At 55.2% G+C, this 19114-nt stretch overlaps 2 protein-coding genes across 2 annotated transcripts; one reads left to right on the top strand and one right to left on the bottom strand.

Moving 5' to 3' along the window:
- The first annotated feature begins 407 nt into the window (after nucleotides 1-407).
- On the top strand, nucleotides 408-4828 carry DLX6 (distal-less homeobox 6). The gene is made up of 3 exons (XM_005518817.3): nucleotides 408-866; nucleotides 1815-2008; nucleotides 3784-4828. The coding sequence occupies exons 1-3, from the start codon at nucleotides 506-508 to the stop codon at nucleotides 4033-4035; spliced, it is 807 nt and encodes a 268-aa protein (XP_005518874.1). The 5' UTR covers nucleotides 408-505; the 3' UTR covers nucleotides 4036-4828.
- A 7541-nt stretch (nucleotides 4829-12369) lies between these two features.
- On the bottom strand, nucleotides 12370-15103 carry DLX5 (distal-less homeobox 5). The gene is made up of 3 exons (XM_005518818.2): nucleotides 14661-15103; nucleotides 13306-13490; nucleotides 12370-13082 (listed from the first exon to the last, which is right to left on the bottom strand). Exons 1-3 carry the CDS (start codon nucleotides 15013-15015, stop codon nucleotides 12750-12752), a joined length of 873 nt encoding a protein of 290 aa, XP_005518875.1. The 5' UTR covers nucleotides 15016-15103; the 3' UTR covers nucleotides 12370-12749.
- Nucleotides 15104-19114: the final 4011 nt, after the last annotated feature.

Genomic DNA, 19114 nt, shown 5'->3' with positions numbered 1-19114 from the left:
GTCCCTGCCCTTCAAGTCGGAGCGCCGGAGCCCCAACTTTCCCGGCTCCCACCTTAAACTACCCCCACCCTCCACGCCCCCCCCCCACCCCAGGAAAGAAAAAAAAAATACCCAGAAAAAAAAAAAAGCGAAAAAAAAAAAAAAAAAACCACCCACCCCACGCGCCGGGGGGATGAAGGAAAAGAGCGGCGCAAAAAAGCGGCGGGAGTAGCCCGCCCTCCCCCTTCACACACCCCGCACACCGCCCTCCCCTTCCTCCCCTCCCTCAGTGAACGAGGCCCCTCGCACAACGGCTCCTTGGAGAGGAGGGGGGGAAGGAAAAAAAAAAAGGCGGAAAAGAAAAAAAAAAAAAGAAAAAAAAAAAAAAAAAAAGAAATTAAATTAAAACACCCCCGCCTCTCCAGCGGTGCCGCGGCGGGTAAGGGGAGCGGCGGTGGCTGGGCAGAGAGGAGGCAGAGCGCGGGGGGCGAGCCGGGGAGCACCGCGCTCTCCCTCCCAAACTTTGATGATGACCATGACTACGATGGCTGACGGGCTGGACGCGCAAGACTCCTCCAAATCCGCCTTCATGGAGTTCGGGCAACAGCAGCCGCCGCCGCCGCAGCCGCCGCCGCCGCCCCACTCCCAGCAGAGCTCGCCGGCAATGGCCGGAGCCCACTACCCGCTGCACTGCCTGCACTCCGCCGCCGGCTCGCACCCGCACCACCAGCATCACCACCACAGCTCGCCCTACTCCGGCAGCGCCGGCTCCTACAACCACCGCTCGCTGGCCGCCTACCCCTACGTGAGCCATTCGCAGCACAGCCCTTACCTCCAGTCCTACCACAACAGCAGCGCGGCCAGCCAGACGCGGGCGGACGATGCAGGTGAGCCGGCACCGCTTCCCGAACCCGCTGCCAGCTTCTCCCCCCGCTCCCTCCATCCCCGGGCCTCTTCCCGGCCCCCCCTCCGGGCACCTGCATAACGACCCCCGCCGTGCCCCCCGCTCCCGCCGAGGCAGGCGCCGGCCCTGGGTGCGCGGGACGGCGGGGAGAAAAGGCGGGGGGTTGCCCGTTTCCGCGGCCCCTCCGCGGGCCTACTGCTGCGGTACCGGCGGCGGGGCCGCCGCGCTCCCCCCGCGCCAGCGGCGGCTGCTGGCGGTACCGCGGCGCTGCGCACCGGCGCCTTCCCCGCTCGCCCCGCGGCCGGCGCCGAGGGGCTGCACTCGGCGCTCCTTTGTTACGGCGGGACCGGCTTTAGGCAAAATTCCTGCTAACACCTGAGGAGTGAAAGTTTCCAGGCGAGCGGGTCGCATTCCGCTCGGGGGCCGTCTGATTTATGTATTTCTTTTTTTGCAGGGAGACGTACATATCCATCCAGAGGGGCACGGGAGGGGGGTGGTGGGGGGGGAGAAGCATTGTTAAAAGTCTCGGACTGGTGATTCACTGACCACCAAACTGGCGACGCAAAGTCAATTAGCTGAGTAAAACCTGGATGGCCCTGGAGCAAGGCATACCTTCGCAAAGCCAGCGCCGCACTTTACATTTTTACGAATATATATATATATATATATATATATATATATATTTATTCTTTTTATTTTTTTTTTCTTCCCGGGAAGAAGGAGAACGTGCCCACTATGCCCGGACAGCTGTTTTTTCTCCCGGTAGCTCCCAAGCAGCAGCCTGTGCCGCGCGTAAGGAGACGCAGCCCTGTTGCCTGGGGTGAACAGGCGTCGGGACAGGCTTTGGCGTTTTTAGAAGCCGTGGCAGCCAAAATACCCGCGTTTAATAGCTAAGGAGGATGATGTTTCAGCTGTGTTGTTTTGCTTGCAGATCAGCAAAAAACCACAGTGATTGAAAACGGTGAAATCAGATTTAATGGAAAAGGGAAAAAGATTCGGAAGCCTCGAACCATTTACTCTAGTCTACAACTCCAGGCTTTAAATCATCGCTTTCAGCAGACTCAGTACCTGGCACTCCCAGAGAGAGCTGAACTGGCAGCTTCATTAGGACTTACCCAGACACAGGTAATTACTGGGAATCCCAAATCACTGAAATCCTGCTCGAGCAACAAAGGCCAAGCAAAGTATGATGCTCCCTAAACATTTTGGCCTCTGTCGGGAACGGTAGACAAGGTAACGCACACGGTTCCCATCTCTCTGTGCTAGGATTTACCTAACACACCACAGAGCTCGGGCTACCGCAGAAAGAGCTGAAAGCGCCCTTCCCTCAGCCGTCTGCGAGCAAGCGCTCCCTTTTGATGCCACACATAACGATTTAAAATTGCCTATATTTTCGGATAATTTCAGCACCGAGATGCAATTGCCCAGCTGTGGAAAGGAGAACAAAACAAAGGCAAGGAATCGCTGGGCCTGCCTGAGGTAGAGCTAAAAGCAAAGCTGCCTCGTAGCAACGTATATAGGTAGAGGGGGAAGCAGGAACGCGTTAGGAAATACCTGTTAAATCAATAGTTAATTCACCCTGGATGACTAACGCAAATGCAGTGGTTAGCCTTGGGCAAAATGTACGGAAGGTGATAATAGATCTGAAGATCAAAGACAGCCGTGTACAAAATTATGGCAGGTTAAGCCATAGTTAAGTGTGGTTGGAGTAGCTGTGCCATTCTGCTAATTTAAGCTTGAAAGACATATGAGGCATTACAGGCTTACCAGGCTGGGGTTTGTGGAGAAGTGCATGGATAGATGGGATAAATTCGGGCAAAATGTTATCATGTGAATCTATGAGCTTAACAAATAACTTCAGGATTTTATCAATGTCATTGGTTACAGACTCTTCCAGACAGATTTTTAAATACTCAGCAAACATTAATGATGGGAATGGGCCTGATGGTTTTGCAATGGGATTTTAGTATCCTCAGCATGCACGCTCTGTCTCACTGTTGTCTTGTTTTCTCCCTAGAATTCATAGATTTTTTTAGGGACCCGATCCTGATCTTGCAGCTAGAGGAGAAGCCCTGCTTATCCCCTAATGAAACATTATGATTGCAAAGTTTGAGAGGTCAAACATGCATGGGGAATTTGTTTTCTTTGTTTGATTTTAAAAAAATACATTCTGTATACATGTCTTACCTATATATAATTTCTATAATAATTCTGATCTGCCAGTGGGCCGGATCCTTGCACACCTTATCGAGTGCAGTCTCCCTCTTTGGGAGTTCTGCTGAGTTAGGAGCAGGATAAGACCCAAAGCAATGTTGATATACTATTACTCACAGGGAAAATAAAATTATTCTTTCTTTAATAATACATTTTAATATAAAGCTGTAATCGTGGTTCCATTACGCCTCCTCCCCCTCCACATCAGCGTGGACTGCTGGATCTGAACGTGAGGATTTCAGAAACGCGATTTCTTTGTAATATGCCCTTTGTCTATTGGCTCTTGTCTTCTGGCACAAAATCATATGATTGCCCATGTTTGACAACAGTTTGCCCGAATGATCAAATGACCTCCAAAATTCTGAATGAGGCGCTAAAACAGGAGACCTCAGAGCATGTGGTCTGTTTCAGCCATAACAATCTGGCCTGCCCGGGGAAAAAACAACGTCCCATGTTAAATCCTGCATCCCTCTCGCTTACCAGCTCTGCTCTGCCTCCCCTGTTCCCTCCAGATGCATCCAAAGCCCGAGAGCAGCCGTAGCTAACCCTCCTTTCCCTCTCCCCATCCCCAGCTCCACACCCGACTGGCGTGTGCCCTCAAGACTTTCTCCAGATTAGACCCCCGGCTCTCTGCTGCGCCCTGGGCGCTGACGGCAGCCTAATATCTAATGCGTTTCGGTTTACAGGTGAAGATCTGGTTTCAGAACAAGCGCTCCAAATTCAAGAAGCTGCTGAAGCAGGGCAGTAACCCCCACGAGAGCGACCCTCTGCCCGGCTCCGCTGCCCTCTCCCCTCGCTCTCCAGCTCTGCCTCCAGTCTGGGACGTTTCAGCCTCTGCCAAGGGAGTCAATATGCCTCCAAACAGCTACATGCCTGGCTATTCTCACTGGTATTCTTCTCCACATCAAGACACAATGCAGAGACCACAAATGATGTGAATCGTCCAAGAGAAATAATCTCCCAAGAACGCCTCGTCTCGACATGGCAAGAAGTTCCCCTGCTTTGCCAAGCCGTGCCAGCTAACAGGCTCTGTGTGAACTTGTAGATGCGGCAAAGAGACAGAGTGGCTTTATTTTTTTTTTAATTTTTTTTTTTTAAGTAACCTCAGCGATTGATCTTGAACAGAAAGACACAATTTTCATTCTGGCGCACAGAAGACACTACTCTTTAGGATATTTTCCTTTGGACTCCAAGGCACCAGCCTCTTTCTCTGTGGAGTATACGTCAAAACAAACTTTTTACAGACTTTGCCCACAAGAACCTGAATCTACCATGGCAGCCGTTTTTACTTGTTTAATGAGCTAAAGACATTACATGATGAAAGAGAGACTAGTCAAAGCTCCTTCATTTTTATTCACCAAATCCGGACTGGGGAAAGGATTAAGAGACAGAAGAAGTGATTAAAAAAAAAAAAATAAGATGGAGGGGAAAAAAGGAGAACTGGTTGAAAAATGCAAATATACTGTAAGATTAGAACATTACCACGAAGCAAAAATCTGCATGCTTTCTCAAAATGTAATGGGCTGCGGCTCAGAAGAAACCACCGTCTCTCACTCGAAGAGCCCCCTCATCCGCACAGACCCGCACCCGCACACAGCCGGACAGTCTCCCGGAGACGAGAAGTAAAGACAGAGCGAGGGATTCGCGGCCAGAGCCGCCGCCGCGGGCAGGGGAAGGAAGGTTCGGCGCTGCCCGGCGGCAGCCTCAACCACTGAGCGAGAGGGACCTTTCCCCGAGCAACCTTTCTGTATATATTGTTGAATTTTAGTTGTACATATACTTTGTATGTTTTTGTCTTCTTTCATATATAGAGTAAAAGCCACAAAACGCCCGCCTGGCTCCTATTTCTCTTCACGTTAGCGGATCCCCACCTGCCCCGACTTGCCCCCCAGATCGGTCCGGGCAGAGGGATCCTTGTGCCCAGCTTGCCTGAGCGCACAGACACCCCTACCAAAGCATCTATCTGCGAGCAAAGAAAGAAAAGATGAAGTGGGGTGGGGTAGCTGGTGGTTTAGTTGGTTTTAAGGCTACGACTTAAAAGACAGGAGGTACCGAGTCCACAAAGATACGCCTAGACGAAGTTCCTAATCACCCGGCCATTTCTGCTGCGATTTTACTTCTCTGCTGCTTAGCTGAGCTGAGCTTTCTCGCCGAGGCAAAGCTCAGAGCCCTGTCTTTCTTCCCAAAGGTTGGAGACTCCAAATTATTAAGAAAGGAGGCGCCCTCCTTTGTTTTAAAGAGCAGACAATGCAAGCTGAGGAATGTTTTGCAAAGCCCTGAGAGGTGCCCAGGCACACAACACGCTGTCCAGCCAGCTTCAGCCGCACCGGCTTGTGGAAAGCACAGCAACTACTGACAATGAAAAGCCTTTTCCTCATCCAAGCTGGGTGCCCCATACTGCGAGAATTAATGGCTAGAGACCTGGGCATCCTTCAAATTATGAACCTTGAAACCACTGAGCCATTTATCAGAAGTCAATAGAGATCCTCAGAGTGCTCCATATAATGACAGCTACATACAGTCGTGCAAAAGGACAGTCACTATAATTAGACACAAAGCAAAGACTACTTACCAATATACCAGTTTTTTGGGGGGTGTTTTTTGGTTTGTTTTTTTTTTTTTGAGCAACTTCCACGCTCAGTCAGTCTTCAGAGTGCTTTAAAACCGATCAGTCTTGTCATTTTCTACCATTCGTATTGTTACATTAGGAAAAATGTTTTCTTTTCTTTTTTTCCCCTTCCCACTGTGAAACTTTGGGTTCAGAGCTCCCCAGGATCAATTCTGAACAAAGCCTCCAGCTGCAGTGCCATCCAATTTGAAGCAGACATTGGGGACAATTTAAGGTTTTTATCCACAAGAAGGTTTTTTTCCATTCTCTTAAATGCAGCCATAATTAGAGTAATTTTTCATGTAGCCCGCTGATTACAGCGTTTTTACCGTCAAAGATAATTACCTGTAATTTTCTTCCACTTTTAATACTAAAAAGCCATCTTTATTTAGATTCAGGAACAGGAAAGGCGAAACAAAAGAGGAAAATTATTCTGTTATTCATACACAAATTGCAGAGACGTAGGGCCTAAAATTGAAAATTAACCAAAATTATAATGCTGAAAAGAATGGAAGAGGCTTCAGAAGTACAGCTGGTAGTGGGGCTCACTGAATTATTCAAATGACACTGGAGAGAAAGCTACCATACATTTAAACCAACAGCATTGTGTGCATCTTTCAGAAAACCCCGCTTTACACCCCCCCACCCCCTGTGCGGGCTCCCCCTCGCCTCGCAGAAGGGCGGTGGATGCCCTGGTGAGCGGCTCCCGCAGCCCGGGGAGCCCGGCCCAGCCGAGCCCGGCCCGGCGCCTCCCGGCCCCCACGACCCCGCAAGCGCCTTTAACCCTTTCGCTGCAGCGCCCAGCGGGCACGGCGGCGGCGGGCGGTCCGGCCCTGCGCTGGGGGCCCGGGGGGCGGGGGAGCGGGGGGCTCGCTGCCTCTTGCGGGGGGCTCGTCCTCCCCTGCACGCCGCGCGTGGGTGCCGCTGCGGAAAGCCTTTGGATGTGTCGTGCCCTCCTCCCCCGCGAGTGATTCCTCAAATAGGCTCAGAAAAAGCCCAGAAAACAAGCGAGCAAGCGAGCAAATAAACGATAACGAGAATAATAAAAGCCCCATTAGGTTAGTAGCGTGGGAGAGGGTGGGAAAGGTAGGCCTTCCAGGGAGCGGGGTGGGAGCGAATGGCAGCGGCGGCTCCCACTCGCGCGGCAACCGCCCCGGGAGTCTCTCGTGAAACAGCGTCATCTATGGATGGAGCAGCGGCAGCTCCCCACGCCAGGGCCAAACCTGCCGCCGCCGGGCTCCACCGCCCCGGGGCCGCGGGGAGCTGCGGAAAGGAGCGCCGCGGAAAGGAGCGCCGCGGGAAGGAGCGCTGCGGAAAGGAAAGGAGCGCTGCCGCCGCCCCGCTGCGGGCACGGGCTGACGGGGCTGCCCGGGGCTCGCACGGTTTCTCCGGCGGCCGCCGAGACCCGCACCGCCCCTCTGGCAGCCGGTCGGGGCTCCCGCCGCACCCCCGCCCCTCGCCGCCCGCCGTCCCCGGCAGCATCAGGGCAAAGGGGGCGCTTATCTGTCGGGGTCCGGCCCGCCGAGGTAAACCACCTCCGAGAGAATGACCGCGAATGCGGGGGAGCACAAACGGAGCGTGCCTCGACGGGCAAGGCGTGGAGCAGTCACAAACCAACCCCAAACCCAAGCGAGCCCCAAAACTTACCCCTCTGAAAATCTGCTAAGCAAGGATCGGGGTCTAGAAATCTGTACTGAACAGAAGCAGTGGAGAATATTTTTCTGAGTCTCAGGGCAGAAGCTCTTTCTCTATATTCTTGGTTGAGTGAGCACATCCAGGTGTGAAATTGTTTGCACACCCCAGCACCTCTTATATTGCCAGCAAAATTAGCTGTTATTACTGTCACTGTTTAGTGATGGTTAGCTTGATAAAAAAAACCTGCTGTAATCAAGACCTGGCGCATCTTTGCAAATTACAGATAATTGTAAACGTCCAGATTATGATAATAGCATCCTAATCCAGCCTGCAATATAATTATTACAGAGTGTTACATCTGAAACTGTCCAGTAGGGCTAATTCAGCCATTATTTAGACCCTATTTTTGCACTGCAAATGGGTTGCTGAGTTGAAAATGTACGATTGTAATTTCACGGGGCACTCAATGAGTAATGGTATAGGGAGGGAAAAATACAAAAGTGAAATGTGAACAGTAGCGATCAAATCAAACTCTGAAGGACAAAAGACTGTTTGATTCATAGGGAATGAGAAGAGCGGGAATTAAGAAAATAGCAAATCAGTGGTCTGCAGCGTTACGTGTCCAAATCTCGACGACTGCGAGCCTGATGTGCAGTCAGGGACTGCTGGTTCGGCTCCCGCCTCGCATCAGTCCGCCTCTCGGCTCGGCTCTTCCCGGCAGCCTCTCCCCGGCACCCGAAGCATCCCCGAGCTCCCCACCCATCCCCAAAAGAGGGCTCGCTATTGTCTTGTGCCTCCTCTCAGGTGACTGAACGTCACTTTCGGGCGAGAAGTCTCGGGAGCCTCGGAACAGGGCGGAGGAAAGCGCGGGGTGCGGGACGCCAGAGCCGGGCACTCTCCGCTGCGAGCGGTGGAGCCGGCGGCCTTTTGCTCTCCCGCGCATCCGCTGGACCGGTCCTCAGGGGTCCTTAGGGAAATTATCACAGAACCGACTCAATTGTAATTAATTAATCAAAAGAGCCTGGCTAACAGGACTACCTGCAGCTAGCGAGGTTAACTCACTGGGCTAGTTGGCTTTCGACTCCTGATTAACTTTTATTAACCCTGGACACGAAATACACAAACCCGCTTCATTTTTTAATGACCTAAATCATCAAAGCGCGGTTGCCGCCCGACCGGTAAGTCTTGGGTTAGTCTCCGCAGGGTCCAGATGAGAAGGGGCAGCTCCCGAGGCCGGCCCCATGGGCAGGAGAGCTGCAGTCCCGGCCCTTGCTGGCCTCTCCCGACCGCAGCCGCTCCCGACAGCCCGCAGTCTCACTCTGTGCCCTTTTCTCCGTGCGAATTAGTGAGAACCAGGAGATTAATAGAAAGCTCAGTGGACAGTGCGAGGCGGAAGCCCTATAAAGCGCATTTTACGGTGCGTGTCGAGGAGACCGTAAAGATCTCCTGGAATGGAGGGCCAGCTCTGCAAGAGCCAGGCTCGCTGCAGAGCACGAAGCCGCGTCAGGATCCGGCCCGGAGAGGCTGGCTGAGCCATCCTGCAAAACCCAGGCTGAGGTTTAGACAGCCTCTCCGGGACTGCCGAGTGGCAGGAGGCAGCGGGAGAGGAGCGAGAAGCCACCCCCAAGCTTCCCCTTCGCCAAATGCTCAATCCATCACAGGTTCTGGCCGGGCCCGGCACTCTGGGCCCTCACCTGAAGGTGAATCAGCGGGTGAGGGAGCCGTGAGTTTTACCCGCTGCCCTGAAGGTCGTGTCAGTGGAAGGTGTTCTCCCAGACAGCTGGGGCATGGGTGCGTAGTTGGATTTATCAGGTCTGTATTCCAGGCAGATAAACTATTGTCTATCTTCCCTGAATAGCATATAAATAGACACGCCACAGAACAAAGAGAACTATTCTACTGATGCAACACAGATTCTCCCTAAAAAAAAAGAGATAGAGAGGCTTAATGTAAACTTTGCGTTTCCTATTTTCACGACTCTTATCTGACCTATAAAACAGGTTATTGAGTTACTGCAAGCAATCGCTTAAATGACTGAAAGCAAGAAGAGGGGGTTCCCACACCGCCCCCCCCCCCCACCTCGATTTTCTTGAAGCAATAGATCTCCTTTCCGTAATCCACAACCGAAACACCTAAAGTATGTCAGTCGCAAAATTGCGTGGCAGAAATCTTTAATTGATGCCACATGTGGGATGCACTCTGGGGACACAGCGCTGCCGGCGGTGGAGCGGGCAGAGCGCGGAGGCCCGCGCAGGCAGCGCGGCCGCGGGGGAGCCAATTCACGGGGGAGACCGAGGGGAGTAAGAGGGCGACAGGAACGCCTGACAAGCGGGCTGCCCTGCCGCGGTGACAGGTTGGAGGGGGTGTTTTTTAACTTTCCCCGGGAAGGAGTGGGAGGGAAATCGAGACGTTTGGCGAGGAGGCAGCACTTCCCGGCTGAAGGCTCTGCTCGCGGGCGGTGCGGGCAGATGCCCAGGCAGGGCCGGGGGGCTCGGGCGGAAGGGGGAAGGTTTTCGTCCCGCACCGGAGGTGGGGGTGGCGGGCACGGTGTGTGTCTGGGTGCGGGTGATGGAGGTGTGCGTCCCAACCGGGGGCTAGCGCAGCTGGGGGTGGATGTGCTGTGAGTGTGAGAGCAGTGCAGGCAGGGTGCAGGCAGGGTGCAGGCAGGCTGCTCTGTGTGTGTGTGTGTGTGTGTGTGTGTGTGTGTGTGTGTGTCAGGCCCTGTGGCTCAGCCCTGGAGCCGCTCGGCACCCACAGGAATGTGGCTCCTTTCGGCTCCCCGAACTGCCCGGCTCCACATGGAAGTGGCCGCCAGGAAAACAGAAGGGAGGGGAAGAGGGGGAGGGGCGGGGAAAGCCCCGAGCCAGCAATCCGCCGAGCCCAAACCCAGCATCAGACAAAGGACAGTTCATGCCATCCCCTTCCCGGGGAAGCAAGGGGGGAGGCCTGGCCAAGCTAGGCTCCCTCCGGCCGCCGCCGGAGCCCAGAGAGTGCGCCCAGGCGGGAAGAGGCGCCGGGGTGTGCCTGCCTGTGTGTGCGGGGACAGAGGGGACAGAGGGGACAGAGCATCCTCCTCGGCCAGGGGCTGTCCCGGAGGGGCAGGCGGCCGTAGGCTCTGAGTGTTCATCGAGGCCGGGACCATGCGACGGGGAGCCCCGGCGAGGGCATTTCTTATCCTCTCTAGGGGAGGGATGCCAGGCTTTTCCCGACCTGCCCAACACCAACCCGCTCTGGGAGGAGGAGAAATTGATCAGAGAGAGGGACCGGCATGGAAACGGAGCCGAGCTGACTTGACTGTCTTGGAGAGGCGAGCGATGCCTAGTCTAATGGTCTCATTCCCGTGCGAATTCCCATCTCTGGCCGGCATGCTGCTTGCCAACATTCCGCCTTCCCGGAGCTGCTCCTGCGCTGTCCGCCCGGGCCGTCCCGGCCCCGGCAGGTTCCCGTAACCCAACAGTCCCGCGGCAGCTCCTCAAAGGAAGGGTGGGTGGACCCACCTGGGAAACTGACTTCCACCTCTTGTGTCCAAACCTCTCTGCAAAGGGAAGTGACCTCCGGGAGGGGAGAATCTCTTACTGCAGGTTGAATGCTTGTCTAAAGGGAAATGAGGAAAGGAGCGGAAGAAAATGAAAGGGTCGAGATTTTAAATTTTTTTTTTGCACAGGATGGAAGTGGGCAGAAGAGATGAAGCCGAGCTTTTCGTCAGGCCCAGAGTCGAGGAAATTCCCTGAAACTCTGCGAGTTAACTGAGCAGGAGACCGTCACCAGAACGGCGGAAGAGATGGGGGAGCGGCGGGGCACGGCGGCCGCTCTCCGGCAGCGGGCAGGGGTGGGCAGCCAGCGGCGGCCCCCGCCGTCCTGCCTCCGGCACCCCCGCACCCTCCCCGGCGTGCAGGGAGCACAACCGAACAAACTGGTCTATTGTACTGCAAGACATTTACCAACCCCCAAACCTGTTACAAAACAGCAAACCCGGGCTTCTTTCTTTGGGGAGAAAACTACGCACACCACACTCACTCACACGCACACGTACAAAGCATGGCAGGCGGGAGAGGAAGGAAAAGAAAGGAGGGGGAGGGCAGCGGGGAGGAAGACTGGAGACAGGTAAGTGCGCCCCAGGGCAGGAGCGTGCCTTTTCAGGCCTCACCTCCCCCTCTTCCAGCACCCTCCCCGCCAGCCTCAGCTGCCAGAGGGGCATCTTTCATCTCGGGGATCCTTCCAGGGACGCTTTTGGCACATTCACTGCTGTCGCCGTACCCCGCACGGCTGTGAATTACCACTGCCCCCTAGGATGGGGGTCCCCGTGGGAACGTGTGTCGCCGCGGGGATCCCGCGGGACAGAATTTCTACTGGAGGAGAGCCCACGCTCCATGCGAGACGTCCGCGCCAGTGGGCAGCTCTCCGGCCATCTCACCTAAGTCGTTCCTCCAGCTCTGGGCAGTGCTAGCGACTGCTCTGACGCAAGGTTTTTTTCCCTAAATAGTGTAAAAAATAAAACAAAAACAATGAAAGTACCTCTGAAACGTTCCTCCTTCAGTCGAAACCGCTGCAGGCTTTTAGCAGGAGCGAGGGGAGCGGGGCCCTCATTTTATTCTTTTCTCATATTTAGTGGCTCCCTTTGACGGAAACGTAATTTGTATAATTAGCCGAGCGCACACGGGCGACTGATGGGCTGTGGAGTGTGCAGCTCTCGACGCTAATTGCTCTCAGGAAAGGATTCAGGGAGGCTTAAGGCGAGAGATTCGCTTTCTCGCATCAGGACGGGCATCTTTCCCTCCAGTTTAAAGCACTCTGCAATGAGACGAACGCGGTCTTGCCAGAGCCCCTTTCCCAGCGGGGAGAGAGCACCGCCGCCCCTCAGCTCGCCCGTGGGTACCTGCAAGGACCGGATCCTCCCAGCACTCACGGACTGTGGTGGCACTGCACGGTACTGGAACAGAATGTGAGCTCCCAGCTCCCATCCTCTTTCCTCTCTTTCTGCAAGCAAATTAGTATTATACTTCATCCCTCTTATTAATAGAAGAAGGGGTAATTTGGAAACGTTTCTCTTGGTCGAAATAATTTTATTTTATTCAGAATATACAGTTTAATTCCTCTATCTACAATTATTTACAGGTTAAAATAACATTGAAAAAAGTCTCTGGAAAAGTTGAGGTCATAGATTTCAAGGCACCAATGATAGTGTCCACAGCTGAGCCAAAAAATGTCCGTATTGTATAAAAAAGGGTTTCCTTTGAAATGCAATAAGTTACATGCACAAGCTTTACACATTTTAATCTTTTTGTTTGTTTCTTTTCCCTTTTAAAAATTCCCCATATGCATTCCTTTCGTTATTATTCCTTAACAGTAAAACACAGGAGTCCAAGGAACAAAAAAAAACCCAAAAAAAAAAAAAAAAAGGACCAGGCTCTAATAAATCGTCCCAGAGGCCAGCGCTAACGGGTGCTGTAGGGAGCCGTGGGGTTGGAGGTGGGAGTTGATGGAGTTGGCAGCGGGGTACCAGGAAGCGGAGCTCTCCAGGTAGCTGGATGCAGGGGACGGGTTGGAGTTTGGAGGGTGAGCGTGTGCATGGGCATGGTGGCTGAGGGAGCGGGACGAGCCCTGAGGTTCCCAAACCGCAGGTGACTGTGGAGAGTTGCAGGCCATGGGGTCGCTGGAGCTGGGGCTGTGCTCCGGAGGCATCTCCCCGTTTTTCATGATCTTCTTGATCTTGGATCTTTTATTCTGAAACCAGATTTTCACCTGGGAGCGGGGCAGGAGAAGAGGAGAGGAGAAGGAAGGAAAGAGGGAGTGGGGAGGGAAAGCGACACCATTAATGCCCGCCTGGCAAGCCGGTGCTTCGCGGCTGCGGCGCCCCGCCGCCCTCCCGCCCCTCCGCGGGGCCGATCCAGCCCTTCCCGCCGCTCCGGGGTGTGCCCCGGTTCTGGACCCGCCGGGCCGAGCCGAGCAGAACCGCTCGCCGTACCTGTGTTTGCGTGAGTCCCAGGGAGGCTGCCAGCTCGGCCCGCTCGGGCAGGGCGAGGTACTGGGTCTTCTGAAACCTCCTCTGCAACGCTGCCAGCTGAAAGCTGGAATAAATAGTCCGGGGTTTGCGCACTTTCTTTGGTTTGCCGTTCACCATCCGCACCTCGGGTTCCGCCACCTCCTTCTCTGCACGGGCGCAAGAGCGGGAGAGAGACGCACACGTTAAGCTAGGGACAGGCTCCGCTCCGCGCCGCGCAGCCTGCGCCGCCGGGGCGGCATCCCGCCTGCGGGCCGGGCCGGGCCGGGCAGCGGCGCCGGCCCGACGGGCCCCTGCGGCTCCCCCCGGGGCTCCCGCAGCCGGGCGGCGGCCCCGCGCAGCCTCCGCCAGCTCCCCGCGGTGAGACGAGGGGGAGGAACCCGCTCCCTCCACATCGGCTTCGGCCACCCCCGGCTCTCCTCCTCCGCCTCTCACGCCCGCCCCGGGCATCCTGCCGGGCGCGCAGAACTGCGCGGGAGGGAGCGTAGGGCATGCGCGGCCGCCGCGGGTGTTGGGAGGATGGTTGGGGTCCTGCTGGGAAGAGCTCTGTCCGGAGCGGGTCGGACCCAAGGCATCGACCACTTCCTCCGCACGCCCGCGCCATCCCCATGCCCCCGCCGGCGTGTCCCCAAGCGCCGCCGAGACCGCACTCGTCCCAGCCAAGCCCCAGCTGCTTGGCTTTACCACGGGATTGTTGTTTTGTTTTTTTTTTTCCTCCCTGACCCCTTCTTATTTTTTTCTTTTTTTTTTCCTTTTTTTCTTTTTTTCTTTTTTTCTTTTTTCTCCCCTACAGCAAGTTACAAAGAAGTAAAACACTAAAACCACGACGTTTTCTGGTGAAAAACCCTCCCGGCTTCGCGGCCCCGCCACGGCTGGTCTCCCCCTCCCAGTCTCCTCCCCCACCCCTCCAGCACAGGGGGAAGGAAACTTTCTTCAACACCGCGAACCTGAGTTTGAGACACGCAACAAGGCTCGGCTATTTTCTCCCTCTTCCTGCGGGGAGAAGGAGGAGGGAGGTAGCCGTGGGGGCCCGGGGACAGCTGACAGAAGCGCTAAAGCACTAGTCCTACGATCTGTAGTTTAGATCATGCGGGCTGGTCAAAAGAAGTAGAGCAGTAAACCAGTTCTCCACTTTTCTTCCCCTCCCAATTTTCTTTTTTTTTTTTTTTTCTATTTATTTCTTTATTTTTAGTTTCCCTTCTGATTCAGGCAAAGCCGCATCCCCGTGGTCCGTGGGTCAGGGATCTGCCGGGGCGCGATCCCCCAGCCTCCCCAAAGCCGCGGGAGTTTCCCGCACACCCCCGGCCCCCGGCCCTCACCTGGCTGGCTGGCGGAGCTCTGGACGCGGTTGTAAGCCCCGCTGTACTGGTGGTAGGGGCTGGCGTAGCTGTAGTCTGCATAGGCTTTGGCAGGATAGTTCCCGGCAGATCCGTTCATGCCGTGGTACTGATACTGGTAGGGATTGAGCGCTTTGCCGTAGGAAGCCGAGGTAGGCGAGCAGTAGCCGTGCGGGGCTCCCCCCGCCGGGCTGTAGTAGTCGGAATCCGTAGCGGAGGACTCGGGTAAAGTGGGAGATTCCTGGGACGGGTGGTGCATGGCTGCAGCCGTCTGGAAAGGAGCTTGGAAGTCGCCGGATCTGATGTTGGGGACCCTTCTGTCAAATACTCCTGTCATAGCTCGGAGCCGGCGGCGGGCTGGGGCTGGCGGCGGGGCTGCTCGGGTCTAAGCAGACATGTCTGGGGGAGGAGGCTGCGGCGCGGTGTCTGTCTCCGGCAGACTGCTGGCTGGGGCGCAGCATAGGCTTGGTTAAATCCTTAATTGCGCTCTTACGCACAGCAGGGTGGATCGGGTTCCATTGGCCAGAGCAATCGGGAGCAGCGACACCCTAACTCGTCCAACTAGTTTAGCACAACAAAGCTTTGGCAAAAAAAAAAAAAAAAAAAAAAAAAAAAAAAAAAAAAAAAAGAGGAGAAAAAAAAAAGGGAAAAAAAAAGTCCCATTCAACCTCTTTTTAAAGTGAATACCAACAGCAATCTCCGACTCGGAGCGTCGCGATTGGGAGGTTTCCTGCTCCCCCCACCCCTGCAGCCTGCGAGGGGGCTCGGCCAGCCCCGCCGCCCTGCAGCCCCGTGTCCCCGCACCTCCGCCCGCAGCGCCCTGGGGGAGCCTGGGGGAGGGCTGCAGCCACGCCGCTCGGATTTGCCGTCCGATCCCCCTTGGCTACGTTGATGGCTTGGGAACACCGCACCGGGTGCTCCTGGTTCCCAACTCGATTTCTGATCCGGTGACAATAGCCATTAGCGTCTGACCGTGCTGTTTCCCTCGGACCGTCCTCCTTTCCCGCGGAAACGTCCGGACCTCCGCGCTAAATACAGCAAACCCTATTACCCCCAAGTACCTTGAATTTTAGTTACATCATTTCCTGCATTTCCAAGACCCTAGCACGGCCCGGAGCCAGCGGGAGACTCCCGGCATAAAGCCCTGCCGTGGAGGGGTGGGGGAGCTACTAGTGGTACCATACGGCCTAGGGTCACCCATCCCGCGGAATTCGTGAAAAGCGACCTGCCCGTGGCACGATGCCCGTGGCCGGAGAGTCCCCGACTCTCTCGCTAGCTCTGGCGCCCCTCCAGGTGCGCTTGTGACCACTCGACCCCACAAGCGTGCGCTCCTCATCCCCCCGGGGCGATGCTCACCGTCTGGTCCGCCTCCGGCCCAGGGTCAGAAGCCCCTCACGAAGGGAGCTCGAATCACCCTCTCGAGTGGGAAGGACCACTGTGAGGCCGTCGTGGGGCTTCTCCACTCGGAGGCTGTCGCAAGAGCCCGCTTTCCGGGTGACAGCCCCATAGAAGTAAGTGACTGGCGCTATGCGGGGGTATCCTCCCCACAGCACTCCGGCCAGCAGCACCCTCCTTCACCTGCACCCGTTTTCTCGAGCCCATCTACGCACCCAGGTCCCAGCAACGCGCTCTGTGTCTGGGCCGGGGAGAGCCACGGGCTGGTGATGCCCGGCCCTGCTGATTTTACAGCAGTGTTGCGAAAAAAAAGAAAGGATCAAATTTTACTAGACACTAAGGAAAACAAATAAAAGGCTGTTTTCAGTGACCTGGAGTTGTAGATTTTTCTGAAGTTGTTTACTCTCCAGATTTAGCCTGTTTGCTCACCGAAGATCTCCCAGCCAACTGAGTAACACTTGTAACACAACCGTGCATGTTGTACTTGAACTTATTGTTTGCTTTGGAAATGTCCACAGCTCATATAAAATCACATTAAACAAATCCCTAAGCATTTCATTACATGAATCACTTACTTAAATCCACTGGAAATATCTCTACCCCCTCTATATTTTTTTTTTTTTTTTTTTTTTTTCTTGTAAAGAGAGGAACCGGAGAGGGATATATGTCTACGACTGGGGAAAGGGAGAGCAAGTTTATTAAAGCTCCCAGTTTGCATCTAGCTGGAAGGGACGGTAGAGGTTTTAAGCAGACGAAGAGGGGGAGAGGGGGAGGAAAGCCCATTTGTGCCGTAAATTCCAGGGCACTGCACTTCAACACGTCCGGGCAGGAAGGTGCCGTTTTAGGGGAGAGAACGGAGAGGAGCTGGGCTCCGGTCTCGCACCCAGCCCCGGCAGCTCTGGAGCCGCGGCGGGTCCCGGCCAAGCCCTCCCGACAGGCTGCCTGTACAGCTCACGGGGGAAATCTGGATCTCTGCAGCAGAGAAAGTTTCCTCTTGTTTTATACAGTAGCTGGGCAGGGGACAAAAAAAAAAAAAAAAAAAAAAGCTTCGATATTAAGAGGGGAAAAAAAGGCAGAAGCCCAACAGATCCAACCAACCGCAAATCCCCCAAGCAGATTTTTTTTTCTGAAGGCATCCGCAGTCCGTGCGAGGATTACCGGGCTGAGGGCACACAAATCCGGCAGTTTGCGGGTTTCCTGCCCCCCGTCCTTCCCAGCCCGAACCCGATTTTCTTGCCTTTCTGCTGTTTTCCCCCAGCGGTTTTTATTTAACACATCCGGTGGGAGCGGGCGGTTCGGAGGGAGCCGGAGTCTGTTTTCCATTTCACAATAAGGTCATTGTTTACCGGCACATGCCCGCCGCGTCTCCTGAGCGGCTGCCCGGGGCCCCCGCGGCCCGTTCGGGCCCGAGCCCGGCTGACCCTCGGGGGAGGTGGGCGCTGCTGTGTCCGTATGTCCGTATGTCCGTGTGTCCGTGTGTCCGTGTGTCCGCGGCAGCCGCTGCCGGCGCGGGGCGCGCGGGCCGTGCCCGTGGCACGAGCGCCCCGCCGTGGCCGCGGGCCCGCAGCGCCGCCCGCGTTACCTGCGCGCCACCGCCCCTCCCGCCCCGCCGCCGCCGCCGCCCCCGCCGGGGCCAGACTGAGCGGCGGCGGCGGGCGCGGAGCCGGGCGGCCCCGCCAGCGCTGGCCCCTCAGGGCACGGGGGCCGGGGCGCGGGAGCCGCCGGGCCGGCGGGCGCGGCAGGGCAACGCGGCGATTGTTCCCGCCCGCGCCTGGGAGCTGCCGCGGGGGCGGCGCTGGGGCCCCGACCGAGCCCCACGGCGAGCCGGGCGCTGCGTCCCGGCCGGTGCCCGCCGGCCGCCCCGCCCTGCCCCGGTCCTGGCTCGGGAGTATCCCCACCGGCTGAACCTCTGAAACCCAGAGGTTTCTCCGACCCCTCTCGCTCTGCAGCGCTTTGTTTCCAGCCAACGAGAGAAATATTTCGGATGAGCCTCTCAGACTTTTGGAAAAAATCTTGCAATTGTTCACAGAAAATCTTTCACTTTCTGGATAAAATATTCTCTCTTCGGCACCGAGTTTTTGCTGGGAAACTTTATTTGCATGGAAATTGCTGGCAAAGAATGAAAGGAAATTTTTTCCCTTCCTTAAAAAAAAAGCCCCAAACAGCCCTCCGCAGTGGAAACACGGATTAACTCTTGTTTTACAGCATTAGAAAATTGTGATTGCCATTCAGCAACTTCAGCAACTGAGGACTTTCCTCATCTTGGGCTTAGGACTTGTTTATCTAGGGGAGTGTTTTCAGAATGAAGAGGCAAAGGGACTGAAAGTCCCTGTATTCTCACCTAAGGCCAAAAAAATTCTGCTGCAAAGTAAAAAAGTCTTGTAACTCAGTATGGGTAAAAGCTATCGGGGATCCAGTGAGAGGGCTAGTGAGCTACCCAGAAGGATGTTCACAAGACCGTGAGAAAGGAAGAAATGCAGTAAAGGATTTTGTAAAGCAGCAATTGCAAGCCAGGAAGGAGAAATAAACCTGACAGGAAACTCAGGGAAGGCATCTAAGACTTTTTGCTCACATTTCAGTAGCTTTCTGAAGAGCCTTTGGCTTTGGGTACAGCTTGCTCAGGGAGAGGAAAATGGGCATGTCTCCACCTAGGCACGACATGCTCTGCTTTGGGGAACTTAAGTCACTCCCAAAAGAAAGGATGTTTGTGTTCCTGTGAAGGTCACCATTTGTGTTGATGGAAGGATGCACATGTGAACTTGGGATCAAAGCCTGTGTGGTCCCTCAAACACTGGTTCAGGCATTGTTTTAGTCATCCATCCAAAATGGTCATCCGTCTAAAAGGGTCATTTCCCACCCCTGGAACAGCCTTTCTCTTCCAGTTTCTTGTGTGTGCCCAAAAAACACCAGGCCTCCAGTTAATGAAGCAAACCTGTCACTTTGGCATTTCCATAGCTGATGGATTCACTGCCAGGCTTGGCCACAGACTAGGCTCTGCTGGCCTCGCTTGTCCAGCCTGTAAATTGTACAGCACATAAAAA

This window comes from Pseudopodoces humilis, chromosome 1 (assembly GCF_049639895.1).
Source record: "Pseudopodoces humilis isolate 2021_Gansu_Grassland_sample_001 chromosome 1, ASM4963989v1, whole genome shotgun sequence".
In the NCBI taxonomy this organism is placed as follows: Eukaryota; Metazoa; Chordata; class Aves; order Passeriformes; family Paridae; genus Pseudopodoces; species Pseudopodoces humilis.
This window is presented reverse-complemented; position numbering and strand designations above follow the sequence as displayed.